This window comes from Hyla sarda, chromosome 6, assembly GCF_029499605.1.
Source record: "Hyla sarda isolate aHylSar1 chromosome 6, aHylSar1.hap1, whole genome shotgun sequence".
Taxonomy (NCBI): domain Eukaryota; kingdom Metazoa; phylum Chordata; class Amphibia; order Anura; family Hylidae; genus Hyla; species Hyla sarda.
In genome coordinates this window covers 53,352,685-53,367,236 of record NC_079194.1, presented here as the reverse complement: position 1 = coordinate 53,367,236, position 14,552 = coordinate 53,352,685, and the positions used below count along the sequence as shown (strand labels likewise).

At 52.2% G+C, this 14,552-nt stretch overlaps 2 protein-coding genes across 10 annotated transcripts in view; one reads left to right on the top strand and one right to left on the bottom strand.

The window, feature by feature from the left end:
- LOC130275594 (uncharacterized) overlaps nucleotides 1–9,351 on the bottom strand; it is a 46,488-nt gene extending 37,137 nt beyond the window's left edge. For 2 of the 9 annotated variants that reach the window (XM_056523762.1, XM_056523759.1), the window contains exon 1: nucleotides 9,254–9,351. In XM_056523762.1, coding sequence (XP_056379737.1) covers nucleotides 9,254–9,303 — 50 coding nt within the window. In that variant the 5' untranslated portion in view covers nucleotides 9,304–9,351. Of the gene's footprint in view, nucleotides 1–819; nucleotides 941–9,161 lie in introns of those variants that run through there. The other 7 variants (XM_056523761.1, XM_056523758.1, XM_056523754.1 and 4 more) reach the window with 7 other exon arrangements.
- Nucleotides 9,281–14,552, top strand: part of DDX47 (DEAD-box helicase 47) — a 38,559-nt gene continuing 33,287 nt past the window's right edge. The window contains exon 1 of the mRNA XM_056523752.1: nucleotides 9,281–9,483. Within this exon, the coding sequence (XP_056379727.1) occupies nucleotides 9,424–9,483 (60 nt within the window). The 5' untranslated portion in view covers nucleotides 9,281–9,423. The remainder of the gene's footprint in view (nucleotides 9,484–14,552) is intronic.

Genomic DNA, 14,552 nt, shown 5'->3' with positions numbered 1-14,552 from the left:
CATGCTGGCAGCTTAGCAACAGCTGGAGGCACCCTGTTTGGGAATCACTGGCATAGAATAACCCCTATGTCCACCCATATGCAATCCCTAATTTAGGCCTCAAATGCGAATGGCACTCTCTCACTTCGAAGCCCTGTTGTATTTCAAGGAAACAGTTTAGGGCCAGATATGGGGTATTTCCGTACTCGGGAGCAATTGCGTTACAAATTTTGGGGGGCTTTTTCTCTTTTTAGCCCTTTTGAAAAGGAAAAGTTGGGGTCTACACCAGCCTGTTAGTGTACAAAAATAAAAAAATTTACACTAACATGCTGATGTTGCCCCAAACTTTTTATTCTCACAAGAGGTTAAAGGAAAAAAAGACCCCCCAAATTTGTAACACCATTTCTCCTGAGTACGAAAATACCCCACATGTGGGCGTAAAATGCTCTGCGGACGCAAAACAAGGTTCAGAAGTGAGAGCGCACTATGTACATTTGAGGCCTAAATTGGTGATTTGCACAGGGGTGGCTGATTTTACAGCGGTTCTGACATACCGTATATACTCGAGTATAAGCCGAGTTTTTCAGTACGATTTTCCGTGCTGAAAACACCCCCCTCGGCTTATACTCGAGTGAACTCTCCGCCCTCAGTGGTCTTTAACCTGCGGACCTCCAGATGTTTCAAAACTACAACTTCCAGCAAGCCCGAGCAGCCATCGGCTGTCCGGGCTTGCTGGGAGTTGTAGTTTTGAAACCTCTGGAGGTCCGCAGGTTGAAGACCACTGCGGCCTTCGACATCATCCAGCCCCCCCCCTCTCACCCCCTTTAGTTCTGTACTCACCTCAGCTGGGCAGGACGTTAGGGTGCGCTGGTCCGGTGCTGCAGGACTGTCCGGTGGGGAGGTCGTCCGGTGGGATAGTGGTGATGATGAAGGGGGGATGATGACAGGCGGTGATGATGAAGGGGGGGGATGATGACAGGCGGTGATGATGAAGGGGGGATGATGATAGGGTGATGATGATGAGGGTGTTAATGACGGGGGTCTGGATGATGACAGGGGAGAATGATGTATTTCCCACCCTAGGCTTATACTCGAGTCAATAACTTTTCCTGGGATTTTGGGGTGAAATTAGGGGCCTCGGCTTATATTCGGGTCGGCTTATACTCGAGTATATACGGTAAACGCAAAAAAATAAATACCCACGTGTGACCCCATTTTGGAAACTACACCCCTCACGGAACGTAATAAGGGTTATAGTGAGCCTTAACACCCCCCCAGGTGTTTGATGAATTTTCGGTAGGAAATCAACTCCAAGGAACACAGAACCAAACAGGCTAGCTCAGCTGGAAAACAAAAATGGAAAAAGGGCACAACAAGAGAACCACATCCAGAGTCAACGGAATCAAGAGAACATGGCATAAAAATGCCAGGGAAAGCAGCTTATGCCTCAGCAGAAGATAAACACAGAAGATAGAGACCAGAAAACCACAGGAAAAAAGAAAGAAACGGAAAACCGGCTATAGAGAGGTCTAGCACATAAGAACAATGACCTGAACATCTGCAGACCAAAAACCTGTGTTCCAGTTGCCCACCATGAGTACCCGGGAGGCGAAATCAGCTCTACTGGTAGAATCCGGATAACCGGAATGCACTGGTAGAATCCGGATGACCAGAATGCCCTCCATCTCGGAGTACATGTACCCCTAAGGAGGAGACAGAAGGTAAGAACGGCCAAAAAAGGAGCGGAACGCCATGAAAAGGGGAATCCTGGAACACCCGAGCGACAGACATGGGAACTAGAGGTTCCCGAGGCACCTGAAAGATGTACACCTGAAGGGTAATGAAACACAACGTTCGTGAAACGCTCCGGGTGACAAACTTCCATGTCAAGACAAGAAGAAGTGCGGTACAGAGAGACTGCCCCACAAATGGGATCGCGGAGAAGTCTGGGAAGGATCGCTACACATGCCTGAGACCTCAACCATTACTAAGGCCCAAGAATCAGGAAGGCAGACCTAGAAGAAAAGGCACGCCACAGCATCCCATGATAGTGTCCAAGACAAGGAAACTAACCGGTCTTGGACCCCAGCAGTCTTCAGCTGTGAAAGCGGCAGGCATGTAGAGAGGGACCTGGTAAAGCAGGGAACCCTGCAAACTAGTATGTGGCATATTGTATATGGCACAGGGAGCAACATGGGATGATTCACTTGGAACTACACTCTAGCAGTGGGTTTACCTGAACTTCTGTCCACGGTGTGGGAATTATATGGTAGATGAGCCGACGTAGCAGAAAACCATGCAGACAACGCCTGGCTGACTGGTAAAAGATTCCTGAACGTATAGGGTTCCCTCCATCAAACCTTCCCACAAGAATTGGGGTACTGTAGTACGGCCGAATGAACGGGCGACCTGGCGGTGTAGGAGACCCAGCAGACGAAAGTGGCATCAGTCCCAGTACCTGCAGGGACCCTCATCCAGATTCCTCACACCAGCAGAGAGGTATGGAAAACCTGGACATGCCCACGGTAGCCCTGGGAGACTGACGGTGGCGGAAACTGTGCAGACAATGGTCTGCTAAACCAGTACACCTCCAGATGCTGGCGAAAAGGGGATGACAGCCAGATATGCGAACACTGTGCCCCTCTGTCGCATGTGAGAGGGAGGGGAGGCCTAAGAGCCACGGATAGCATCCCTGCCACCCTGGGAGATCGGGGGAGGGTGAGTAGCATGGATTGTATCCCCGTCACCCCGTATAGGGTCCATAGGACACTTTGGGGCACTTCTTCAGACCCCTTGCACAGCAGAGGGGAACCGGAACTCCAGTCGCAGATGCCTCAGCCACATGATGAGTGACAGGTGGCAGAGGAAACCACGCAGACCACTGTCTGGCTTACTAGTATGGGTCCATAGTAGACAGCGGGTCACTCCATCGGACACCTCGCATTAGTAGTGGGGTATCCAGCCGCAGATGCGGCAGCTGTGAGATGAGCAAGCAAGACTACTGTCTGGCATATTTATATCAGGTCCAATCCCTGCCACGCAGGGACACTTCCACGGAGACCTTGCACTGGATGTGGGGATCCGGAGCACTAGCCGCTGATGCGGCAGCCTGTGGCGGAGGGACAGATAATATGCACATGCCAAAGACACCCACTTGATAGGTGACCAGCAGAATAACAGAAAAGGTACTGCCAAAGCAACCGTAGCATCCGTCAGGAATGCAATTGCCCTTGCAAGGGCATTCGGCCAGTGCCATTCATGGTAGGGGGGGAGGTTGCTGGAGTTCGGCCGAAGGCACTACAGACATGGTATGGCATCCAGCGGTAGGGGAGAACAGTCGCTGACTGCACTGACTGTATCCCCAGAACTTTCGAGGGATCGTGAATCGCTGGCAACGACCTGCCATGGCAAATCGCGCAAGCTTCCCTGACAGCGAGATCCCAGCAGAAAATAGGTATACTGGGGGCGTACCGTATCTGACTCAAAGGTAATTTGCCACATCAGGCCCCTTATGAGGCGATGGAAGCAAAGAAGGCGGCCCCCATATACAGTCCCTAGAAAAGAAGCCTAGCAGATATGAAGCTGATAAGAACAGATATTACAGGACTGTAATAGCTATTGGATGTCAAGAGGGACCCCACAAGAAGAAATGGAAATGAAGGCACAATTCAATTAATGACCACAGAGAGGTCGACACTACGCGCATTAGCCGCTCACATAGAGTGGCAATGCGGGGGCACCGTGCAGGAGATCACAGGGGGTCCCATCGGTCGGACCAGCCGCAATCAGACACTTATCCCTTATCCTGTGGATAGGGGATAAGTTGTCTTTTGTTGCAGATGCCCTTTAAAAACGGTGACGGCTCAGAGCAGTGCGCTATAGAAGCACCTTGTAAGCTCAGAGGCCAGGAGAGTGGGCCGGCTGGAAGAGCACCCGCTGGGCTGCGCTTAGGGAGGCCAATAGTACTGCTCTATGGAGTGCTGCCAACCTCCGCAATGGTGGAGGGGCAAAGCTAGGCGCCGCTGGAGGCGCACAGAATAACAGCCATAGGTAAGTACCTGCCGGTAATAAGAATGACCACTACAGCGCGCATCTGGAGAGGAGGCACTGCCTGGCCTCCCGGTTCGCGCGCTGGCTGAGGGGGAGAAGAAGGGCGGAGCCACGTGCCACCATAACCCCCTGAACTCCCGCCGGCTGAATACCCCGGAAAGATAAGACCGCTGATGGAGTGGAGGAACAGCAAGGCTGTTCAGAGGCGAGCGGGGAAGGAAACACCTGCGGAGGGAGCGGCTGCAAAGGGCCAACGGCTGTCCTCCAGGACCAAGTATGTAGAACACACGACCCCCCAGGAGACCCGAAGCAAGCCCCACACATAGGCACTCCCAATAAAGGACAGAGTCCATATTTTAAAGAGGAAGGGAGGGGTACATACTCGCCTGCTATCGCCATCCTCTATACTCCCCTCAGGCGTCTTCAATAGTGTTGAGCGGCATAGGCCATATTCGAATTTGCGAATATTCGCGAATATATGGACGAATATTCGTCATATATTCGCGAATATTCGCATATTCGTTATATTCTCGTTTTATTTTCGCATATGCGAAAATTCGCGTATGCGAAAATTAACATATGTGAAAATTAGCATATACAAAATTAACATATGCGAAAATTCGCATATACAAAAATTAGCATATGCGAATTTTCGCATATGCAAATTTTTGCACGCCAGTCTCACACAGTAGTATTAGAGCCTTCTTTACACCACACAAGCTGGAAGCAGAGAGGGGTGATCACTGTGATGTGTACTGTGAAGAAAAAAAAACAAACAAAAAAAACGAATATTCGTCATTACGAATATATAGCGCTATATTCGCGAAATTCACGAATTCGCGAATAATATTCGAATTGCGAATATTCGCGAGCAACACTAGTCTTCAACCAGCTTTGGGCCACGCTTCATCATACCAGGCTAAGATAGCGGGGCGAGCAGGGGCAATGGGGGACCCGGCAATGGTACAACCTCTAGGTGCTGGCCGTTGGCGATAAGGGGTTGACGGCCCATACTCTTATGTTCCGTGCCTCTTTGTCGCATATGGGGGAACAGGTAGCGCCATGCTCCTGAACCCCCACCTGAAAAAGAGAAACAAAAGGGAGAAAAAACCTAACCAACAGCCCTTACTAGAAAATAATTAAAAAAGACCAGGTCTGGGGAGCTCCCAGACCTGTGTCTTGCCTCCTACTGACACTAGAAAAAACTGATTACCTCACTTCCAGTGGGCGGGTATATCCTGCCAGGGAGGAGTTGACTTTTTGTCCTAGTGTCAGCGCCTCCTAGTGGCAAGAGCATATACCCATCACTTTATTAGTCCCTTAGGGGACTTTTAGGAGGAATCATTAGATTCCTCATACAGATCAATAGAGTTCCATTGATCTCCATTGACCTGTGCTCGAATGATAAAGCCTGGTTCAGCCAGGCTCTATGAATAATAGAGCCGCAGCTAGCAAAGGAAGAGAGGTAAGCCCTCCGGCTACCTCAGAAGTGGATCGCCCCCCTTCCCCCCCCGCGGTCACACTGCGGGGATGGGGGGGTAGTGGGTGCTATCCACACCACTGGACCACCGGCGATGGTTTAAGTGTCCCTTTTGACGCCACTGTCAACTTTGACAGCGGTTATCTAAAGGGTTAAAAGCTGGCTGTGGTGATCGCCGCATGTTGGCTATTAACGGCAGCCCCCAGCTACAGGAATCAGCGGGGGGGGGGCGGCAGGTATGGCGCGGGCTCGAGTCGGGAGCCTGCGCCATACACTGGTTGCCGTCTCATCCTTAGATGGAAACCAGTTAAGACTATTCAACCTTAGGAACCTTTTTGTTAGGGGAGTGTGTATGAGGTGAACCATGTGACTTATCTGCCCAATAGGGACCCTCCAAATCTGCCCTTTATATAGTGTGGTAGGAGTTCGGAGTTCAGAGTTCAGATCTAGCTGAGGTACAGTTTGGAGAAGTCTGAAGTGAGTCTGTGAGGTGATTCTGAGGAGGCCTCAAGTCTAATACTGCAACCACGCATCTGCTAACCCCTGCACCCAGGTTAATGTCAAGCCTAGCAGTAAGCACTTACAAAGGTACTCCACTGAAAAAAAAAAAAATTTTTAAGTCAACTGGTGCCAGAAAGTTAAAAAAATTTGTAAATCACTTCTATTAAAAAATCTTAATCCTTCCATTACTTATCAGCTGCTGTATGATCAACAGGAAGTTCTTTTCTTTTCGAATTTCTCTTTCTGCCTGACCACAGTGCTCTCTGCTGGCACCTCTGTCCATGTCAGGAACTGTCCAGAGCAGGATAGGTTTTCTATGGGGATTTGCTCCTACTCTGGACAGTTCCTAAAATGGACAGAGGTGTCAGCCGAGAGCACTGTGGTCAGACAGAAAGGAAATTTAAAAAGAAAAGGACTTCCTGTGGAGCATACAGCAGCTGATAAGTACTGGAAGGATTAAGATTTTTTAATAGAAGTGATTTACAAATCTGTTAAACTTTCTGGCACCAGTTGATAAAAAAAAAAATATATATATATATATATATATATATATATATATATATATATAGGATGGCCCAGGCATACGATCATTTCAACATACGGTAGCCTCTCAGAGGCCATCACATGTTGAAGGCAGCATCAACATACGATGCTTTTGTATGTCGGGGCCATCGCATAAACGGCTATCCGGCAGCGCAGACTGATTCACCTGCCGCCGGATAGCCGTTTACGGTGCCCCGTGTGGTCCGCTAACGATCACTCACCTGTCCGGCGCTCTCCTTTGTTGTCATCATGTCGCCGCACACGCCGTCCCGTCATGAAATAGGAGCGGCGTGCGTAGCAACGTGATGGCGGCGACGGAGAGCGACGTTCCCAGGCAGCAGAGACCTTCCCGGAGCATCAGAGACACCACGGGGACGCGGTGACAGCGATGGAGGGCGACATCCAGGGCAGCGGTGACGGTCCGGAGCGGCAGGGACAGGTAAGTATAACCTCCAATACCAGTGGTCTTTAACCTGCGGACCTCTAGATGTTGCAAAACTACAACTCCCAGCATGCCCGGACAGCCAACGGCTGTCCGAGCATGCTGGGAGTTGTAGTTTTGCAACATCTGGAGGTCCGCAGGTTCGAGACCACTGTCCTATACTTTACATTGCACAGATCCCTCAACATGCGATGGTTTCAACAAACGATGGTTCATTTTGAACGGATTACCATCGTATGTTGAGGGACCACTGTATATGATTTTCAGTGGACTACCCCTTTAAGTCTCAGAGATTCAATTCAAGTCAGAAAAGTTAGTCAAGTCCAAGTCACTAAAGTGAAGTGCGGGTTGCCATACAGCAAATCAGTCATACACAGCACAATCAACTATATGTCGCAGAAAGCCGATAAGCTTCCAAGGTTCACCCTGCACTCTTTATACCAATCGAGCAGTAAGGGATTTTACCATCTATCCTGCCTCAGTACAGTCAGTTTCCCCATAAACTTTTTTCCTGTGCCGGTGCATTGCCGTGGAATGAAATTTGCCATAGAATGAGATGCTCCGCCTCCATCACAGCCTATTGGCTCTCTTTTGTCACGTGACATATTTAAACCTTACGCATCGATGCGCACAGTAGTGTCAGTTTGGCTATCACAGGGAGAGGGTCTCCTCTCCCTGTGATAGCTGAAGGTGTACGGAGCTCTCATGGCCTCTGTGGCCCGACAGAAGTTCACACATGTACGCAGCTCATACGGCTGCCTCATATACATTTACTGTTGATCCACAGCGCTATCGGGATCCCGATGCCCGATGGCGCTGTCATCAGGATCCCCACGCCCGCAGCTCTACACCCCGTCCCCCGCATCTCTACTCCCCGTTCTATGCAGCTGTACTCCCCGTCCCCCGCATCTCTACTCCCCGTCCCCCGCAGCTCTACTCCCCGTCCCCCGCATCTCTACTCCCCGTCCCCCGCAGCTCTACTCCCCGTCCTACGCAGCTCTACTCCCCGTCCCCTGTGAACGCTCAGGGAGCGATCCACAGCGCTATGGGGATTCCTGTCATCAGTGTGCGTCCCCGCGAGCGCCCCATGCCCGCAGCTGTACTCCCCGTCCCGTTAACGCTCAGGGAGCGGGGAACAGAAAGTAGAGCATCGGGCGCAGGTAAAGTAGTACTGCGCATGCGCAGCACTACGCGAATAACTTAACCTGCTCCCGATGCTCTACTTTCTGTTCTCCGCTCCCTGAGCGTTAACGGGACGGGGAGTAGAGATGCGGGGGACGGGGAGTAGAGCTGCGGGGGACGGGGAGTAGAGCTGCGGGGGACGGGGAGTAGAGCTGCGGGGGGCGGAGGACGGGGAGTAGAGCTGTGGGGGACGGGGAGTAGAGCTGCGGGCATGGGGCGCTCGCGGGGACGCACACTGATGACAGCGCCATCGGGCATAGGGATCCCGATAGCGCTGTGCATCAACAGTAAATGTATATGAGGCAGCCGTATGAGCTGCGTACATGTGTGAACTTCTGTCGGTCCACAGAGGCCATGAGAGCTCCGTAGACCTTCAGCTATCACAGGGTGAGGAGATCCTCTCCCTGTGATAGCCAAATTGACACTGCTGTGCGCATCGCTGCGTGACGTTTAAATATGTCACGTGACAAGAGAGAGCCAATAGGATGTGATGGAGGCGGACCATCTCATTCTATGGCAAATCTCATTCCACGGCAATGCACCGGGCCCAGGAGAAGCTGGCTCATCCTTGGGTGGTGTATATGTTAACCACGCCCTGGCGTCACAAAAAGGTTAACTGCACATTACCCTGACCTGACGCCACATGTGAACACAGCCTAAATGGGAACAAGGCTTAGGGGCGAATAAACAATAACCACTCCCCTTTTTTATTGGCAGGATCAACCACTGCAGGCTTTTATCTCCTCCCTCTGAGGTGAAATGATTGACAGGGACTGTCGGCCAATAAGATGAGCTGCTTAGACTCTGTGGGTGGTTACACCGTAGCAGCTATCCAATGGAGTGGCTCTATAGAAGAGGCTGCGGGATGATGCGGTTGACAGTAAAAATAGTGAGATACGGGTACCCGGCCTTCTGACGTAATAAAACCTGACCAATGACGTCACGATGATCGACTTTATAATAGTAACAAACAAAAATTCTTACGTCAGTGGCACTGCCCCTTCGTCTCTAACACCTGCACGACGCACCGCCTACTACACTCTATACAGCCTCGCCAGTATCCTAGCAACAACGACCTGCCGTCTGTGGTCACGTGACGTGTCTCCGGCGCGTGCGCCGTACGCATCCATCTCTCTCCAGACTCGTCGGTCTCCTAGCAACAACGGCGCATGCTCGGAGGAGCGCAGCGGGCAGCATCCTGTCACGTGACGCGTCGCAGCGGCGCGTGCGCTGTGTGTACGGTAACATGGAGGCGCACGTGGAGGACGCAGAAGCCCAGCCAGAAGAGAAAACGTTCAAAGATCTGGTGAGAACCGCAGCGTAAACGCTACCCTAGTGTGAACTGCCGCTCCTCTGAATCAGTGTGTGCTTAGGTCTCATCTCTGTGGTGTGTATCCTGTTGGTGAACTACAGCTCCCAGCATGTCCCTGCAGACGGCAGGCCAGTGCTGGAGCACCACAAGTACTTAGTGTACAGTTCAGGCTGTTTGTCCACTACAACTCCTTTTTTTTACTACTTATTATTTTTTATTCTGATAATCTGTAGTACTTATTGGTGTTATTGTGGGGTAGATGGGGCTTTTTTCATCTTTTGGGGGGTGTAGGGTGACAGTCTCAGTGTTCAGATCTTGATTGGTCAGAGAACATGGCTCTACTAAATACAGTGGTCCCCCAACATACGATGGTAATTAGTTCCAGGCGGACCATCGTTTGTTGAAACCATCGTATGTTGAGGGATTTGTACCATAGATTATACTCACATGTCCCCGCCCGGCCGGTCCGTCATTTCATTACTCCACTGCTGCCCTGCGCCGTTGCTCTCTGTCGCCGTCATCACGTTCCCCTTATTGGATGACGGTACGGCGTGAGCAGCGACTTGATGACTGCGACAGAGAGCAACTGCGCAGGGCAGCGGCAGCAGTGGAGTGGCAGAATGATGGGCCGGAGTGACAGGGACATGTAAGCATCCTTCAACGGGGCACATTAAATGGCTATCCGGTGGCAGCTGAAGCTGTCAGCGCTGCCGTATAGCCGTTTCTGCGATGGCCCGACACACAGAAGCATCGTATGTGGAAATGATCGTATGTCGGGGGACCACTGTATGTGTGTTAATTTTTATTTAACCCAGGCGTCTCAAACTCAAATTATCGCGCCACTGGAGGTAGCGGCTGGGTGAGGCTGGGCTGCATGCGCCCCTCACATGTAATGTCCCCATCGTGCGCCCCTCACATATAATGTCCCCATCGTGCGCCCCTCACATATAATGTCCCCATCGTGCGCCCCTCACATGTAATGTCCCCATCGTGCGCCCCTCACATGTAATGTCCCCATCGTGCGCCCCTCACATGTAATGTCCCCATCGTGCGCCCCTCACATGTAATGTCCCCATCGTGCGCCCCTCACATGTAATGTCCCCATCGTGCGCCCCTCACATATAATGTCCCCATCGTGCTCCCCTCACATATAATGTCCCCATCGTGCGCCCCTCACATATAATGTCCCCATCGTGCGCCCCTCACATATAATGTCCCCATCGTGCGCCCCTCACATATAATGTCCCCATCGTGCGCCCCTCACATATAATGTCCCCATCGTGCGCCCCTCACATATAATGTCCCCATCGTGCGCCCCTCACATATAATGTCCCCATCGTGCGCCCCTCACATATAATGTCCCCATCGTGCGCCCCTCACATATAATGTCCCCATCGTGCGCCCCTCACATATAATGTCCCCATCGTGCGCCCCTCACATATAATGTCCCCATCGTGCGCCCCTCACATATAATGTCCCCATCGTGCGCCCCTCACATATAATGTCCCCATCGTGCGCCCCTCACATATAATGTCCCCATCGTGCGCCCCTCACATATAATGTCCCCATCGTGCGCCCCTCACATATAATGTCCCCATCGTGCGCCCCTCACATATAATGTCCCCATCGTGCGCCCCTCACATATAATGTCCCCATCGTGCGCCCCTCACATATAATGTCCCCATCGTGCGCCCCTCACATATAATGTCCCCATCGTGCGCCCCTCACATATAATGTCCCCATCGTGCGCCCCTCACATATAATGTCCCCATCGTGCGCCCCTCACATATAATGTCCCCATCGTGCGCCCCTCACATATAATGTCCCCATCGTGCGCCCCTCACATATAATGTCCCCATCGTGCGCCCTTCATCATCCACCAGCAACACCCATCACCAGCAGTGACTCCCTCTATGGCAGCTCATAGCTATTATAATGTTTTTGCCCATATTGTCTGATTTTATCAGATTAATATATGCTGGGTCCTTTTCTGGGACTGTATATGGGGGTCCACCTTTTTTTTTTTTCCAGATAGCGCTATCGGCACAATGTTTTTTGCCCTATGCCTCTGCCATACCTAATTCTGCAGAGTTCTCACTCTGTAAGGGAGTGGTGGCAGGTTGTTATGCGGTCGCTGGAGATTCCGGGGTTACATTAGGTGCCTGTTTTCACCTTACGCTGCGTGCCATGCCATGTTTACGGTGCCCACCACCGATCCTAGTCCCTCCCTATTGGGGCACGGTTCCGGTCCGGTGCCCTTAAAGGGCTTTAGCATTCCTGGCAGACGCCTAGAGTCTTTTCGGGGTTCTTCCTCCGACGTTCATCCATCAGGGGAGGGTTCTTGGCGTGTGCATACACTGATTCCCTCCTGCACAGCTCACTGATCTCATATCTGCTGCATCCGCGGTTGACATTCTGGTACCCCTCAGCCAGTGCAAGGTGTCAGACGGAGTGACCTGTTGCATAGTATGGACCCATACCAGTAAGCCAGACAGTGGTCTGCGTGGTTCCTCCGCCGCCTGTCATTTCTCACATGCCTAAGGCCTTTGCGGCTGGAGATCTGGTACCCCACTACCAGTGAGCGGTGTCCGAAGAAGTGCCCTGACGTGTCCTATGAACCCTATACAGGGCGATGGGGATGCCATCCATGGCTCTCCAGCCTCCCATTATCTGCCAGAGTGGTGGGGATTCTATCCATGGCTCCTAGGCCTTCCTGTCCTCCCAACTGCGACCAAGGGGGCACAGTGATCAGCCATATGACTGTTGTTTCTTATTCGCCAGCACCTGGGGGTGTACTCGTTCAGCCAGACTGTTGTCTGCACGGTTTCCGATGCAGTTGGTCTCGCATGGCTGGGGTTTCTAGTACCTCACTGCTGGTGGGAGAAATCTGGAAGAGGGTCCCCTGCAGGTACACTGAACTGACATCAGTCAGTCAGACTTTCTTCTCTTTGAGGGTCGCCCATCAGATCAGCCGCACTCCAGTACCCCACTTTTGGTGGGAAGGTTCGCAGAAATTACTCTGTGCATTCCGGAACCCTATACCAGTCAACCAGGCGGTGGTCTGCGTGGCTTACTACTACCAGGTTGGGTCACCTACCATACACTTCCCACACTTTGGCGGACGTTCAGGTATCCCACTGCCGAGGTGTAGTTCTGAGCGAGGGACCCCATGTTGCTCCATGGGCCTTTAACAATGCACCACGTAGTGGTTCGCAGGGTTCCCTATTTTCCCAGGTCCCTCTTCACAGGCCTGCTGCTATCACGGATAAGGGCTTGTAAGCCACTTTCAGTGTGTGGTTCCTATGGCAATTAGCCAGACTGTCTGCATGGTTTTTTCATCCACCAGGTCACCTTCCCCATTCCTGCCGCTCCAGTGGCAGGCGTCCGGTGACTCACTTTCAGTGTGAAGTTCCAAAGAAGTGGCTCTGTGGATTTGTTGGACTTTTCTACCGGTAAGTCAGACTGTGTCTGCATATTTCCTGCACCTATTTCGACCTTCATCGCTTTAGTCTGCTACTGCAGTTCTGGTGTGTAGCACCATTAAGAATAAGGATCGACCGATATCGGTTTTTTAGGGCCGATAATCGGTGGAGGTTAGGGCCGATAGCCGATAACTTATACCGGAATATCGGTATAAGTTATCGGCTATTTATCCCCCCGCGACACCGCTGCAGATCATTGATTTAAAGCGGGCGCTTTAAATCAATGCACTGCAGTGGCTTTTGCTGTGCCATAGGCCGCCGCCGCCACCACCACCCGCTTCTCTCCCCCTACCTGTCAGGGTGGTCCGGGCCATCCTTCCTTCATGTAGTGTCCGGCGGCATTCTGGGTGGAGGGTGAACCGGTCTGGGCTGTCCTTCTTCTCCGGCGGTGCTCTTCTCCACTCCGGGCAGGCTCTGGCCTAGTAACGCAGCGCAACGCAGTGACGCCCGTGCGCAGCGATGCACCTGACGTCACGGCGTAGCGGTGTCTATGCAGCGTACTAGGCCGGAGCCTGCCCGGAGTGGAGAAGAGCACCCCTGGAGAAGGACAGCCCAGACCGGTTCACCCTCCACCCGGAATGCCGCCGGACACTACAGGAAGGATGGATGGGCCGGACCACCCCCATTACGGGTAAGTTTAATTTCTTTTATTGACTCGGAGGGTGGGGGAGGGCCCGACCGTTATAGCGGTATGGGAAAAAATCCATACCGGTATACCGCCCAGCACTACGGTGGGGGCGGTCGCGATGCGGCGGGTCGGGGGGGGGGGGGGAGCGATCGCGGTGGGGACGGGGCATTATCGGCAAGGTAATTGCCGATACCGATAATGCCCAAAATCGTGATTATCGGGCGATAATATCGGCCATAACGATAATCGGTCGATCCCTAATTAAGAGATGGGGTGTGTGCATTTCCTGCAGGTCCTATGGACCTCGCAGCAGCACTCTTGGTTCCCCTTTCTAACAGCGTAACGTTGGTCTTCTCAGGGCGTGGTTGTGGCACGCCATTGAGGGCTGAGACTAGTTTCCATGCTTCCAGATGTTTGGATGTCTGTGGTTCCCTTTGTGGTGGCAGTCTTGGTACCCCTCTATATTATGAGGTACCCATGTCTGTGTCCCTACATATACCCTGGACACCCTGCTCATGTAGAGTCTCCTCTCCTCCTTTTCGGTGGGGTGTACCTCAGGCCTTTCTGCGTAATTGTTTCCACAGGTCTGTGGCGGTTGAGCACCTCTGTTCTGGCATGGGGCCTGCAGGGACGACGGCCTGTTCTGCAGCCACCAAAAGCCCCCCCCCAATTGGCCAGGATGGCTCCGTGGCCACACCATCTGCCCCCCCCCCCCTTTTTTCGCAGGGTCCAAGATTTCGCCCCAATGGGGTGTTTCCTCCCAATCCTGTAGGTTGCTACTTGTGCTTCTTACTTGCATTCGTAGTTATGTCTTTGCATCTCTCAGCTCCAGTGTCCAGGATTCAAATCTCTCTGGGGATACAACATGGCTCCTCAGTGCCTCGGTGTGTTATCGCAGGATCCCTGGGGGCTACGTCCATTACCGTAGGGCACCATTTCCTTGCTCCTACAGT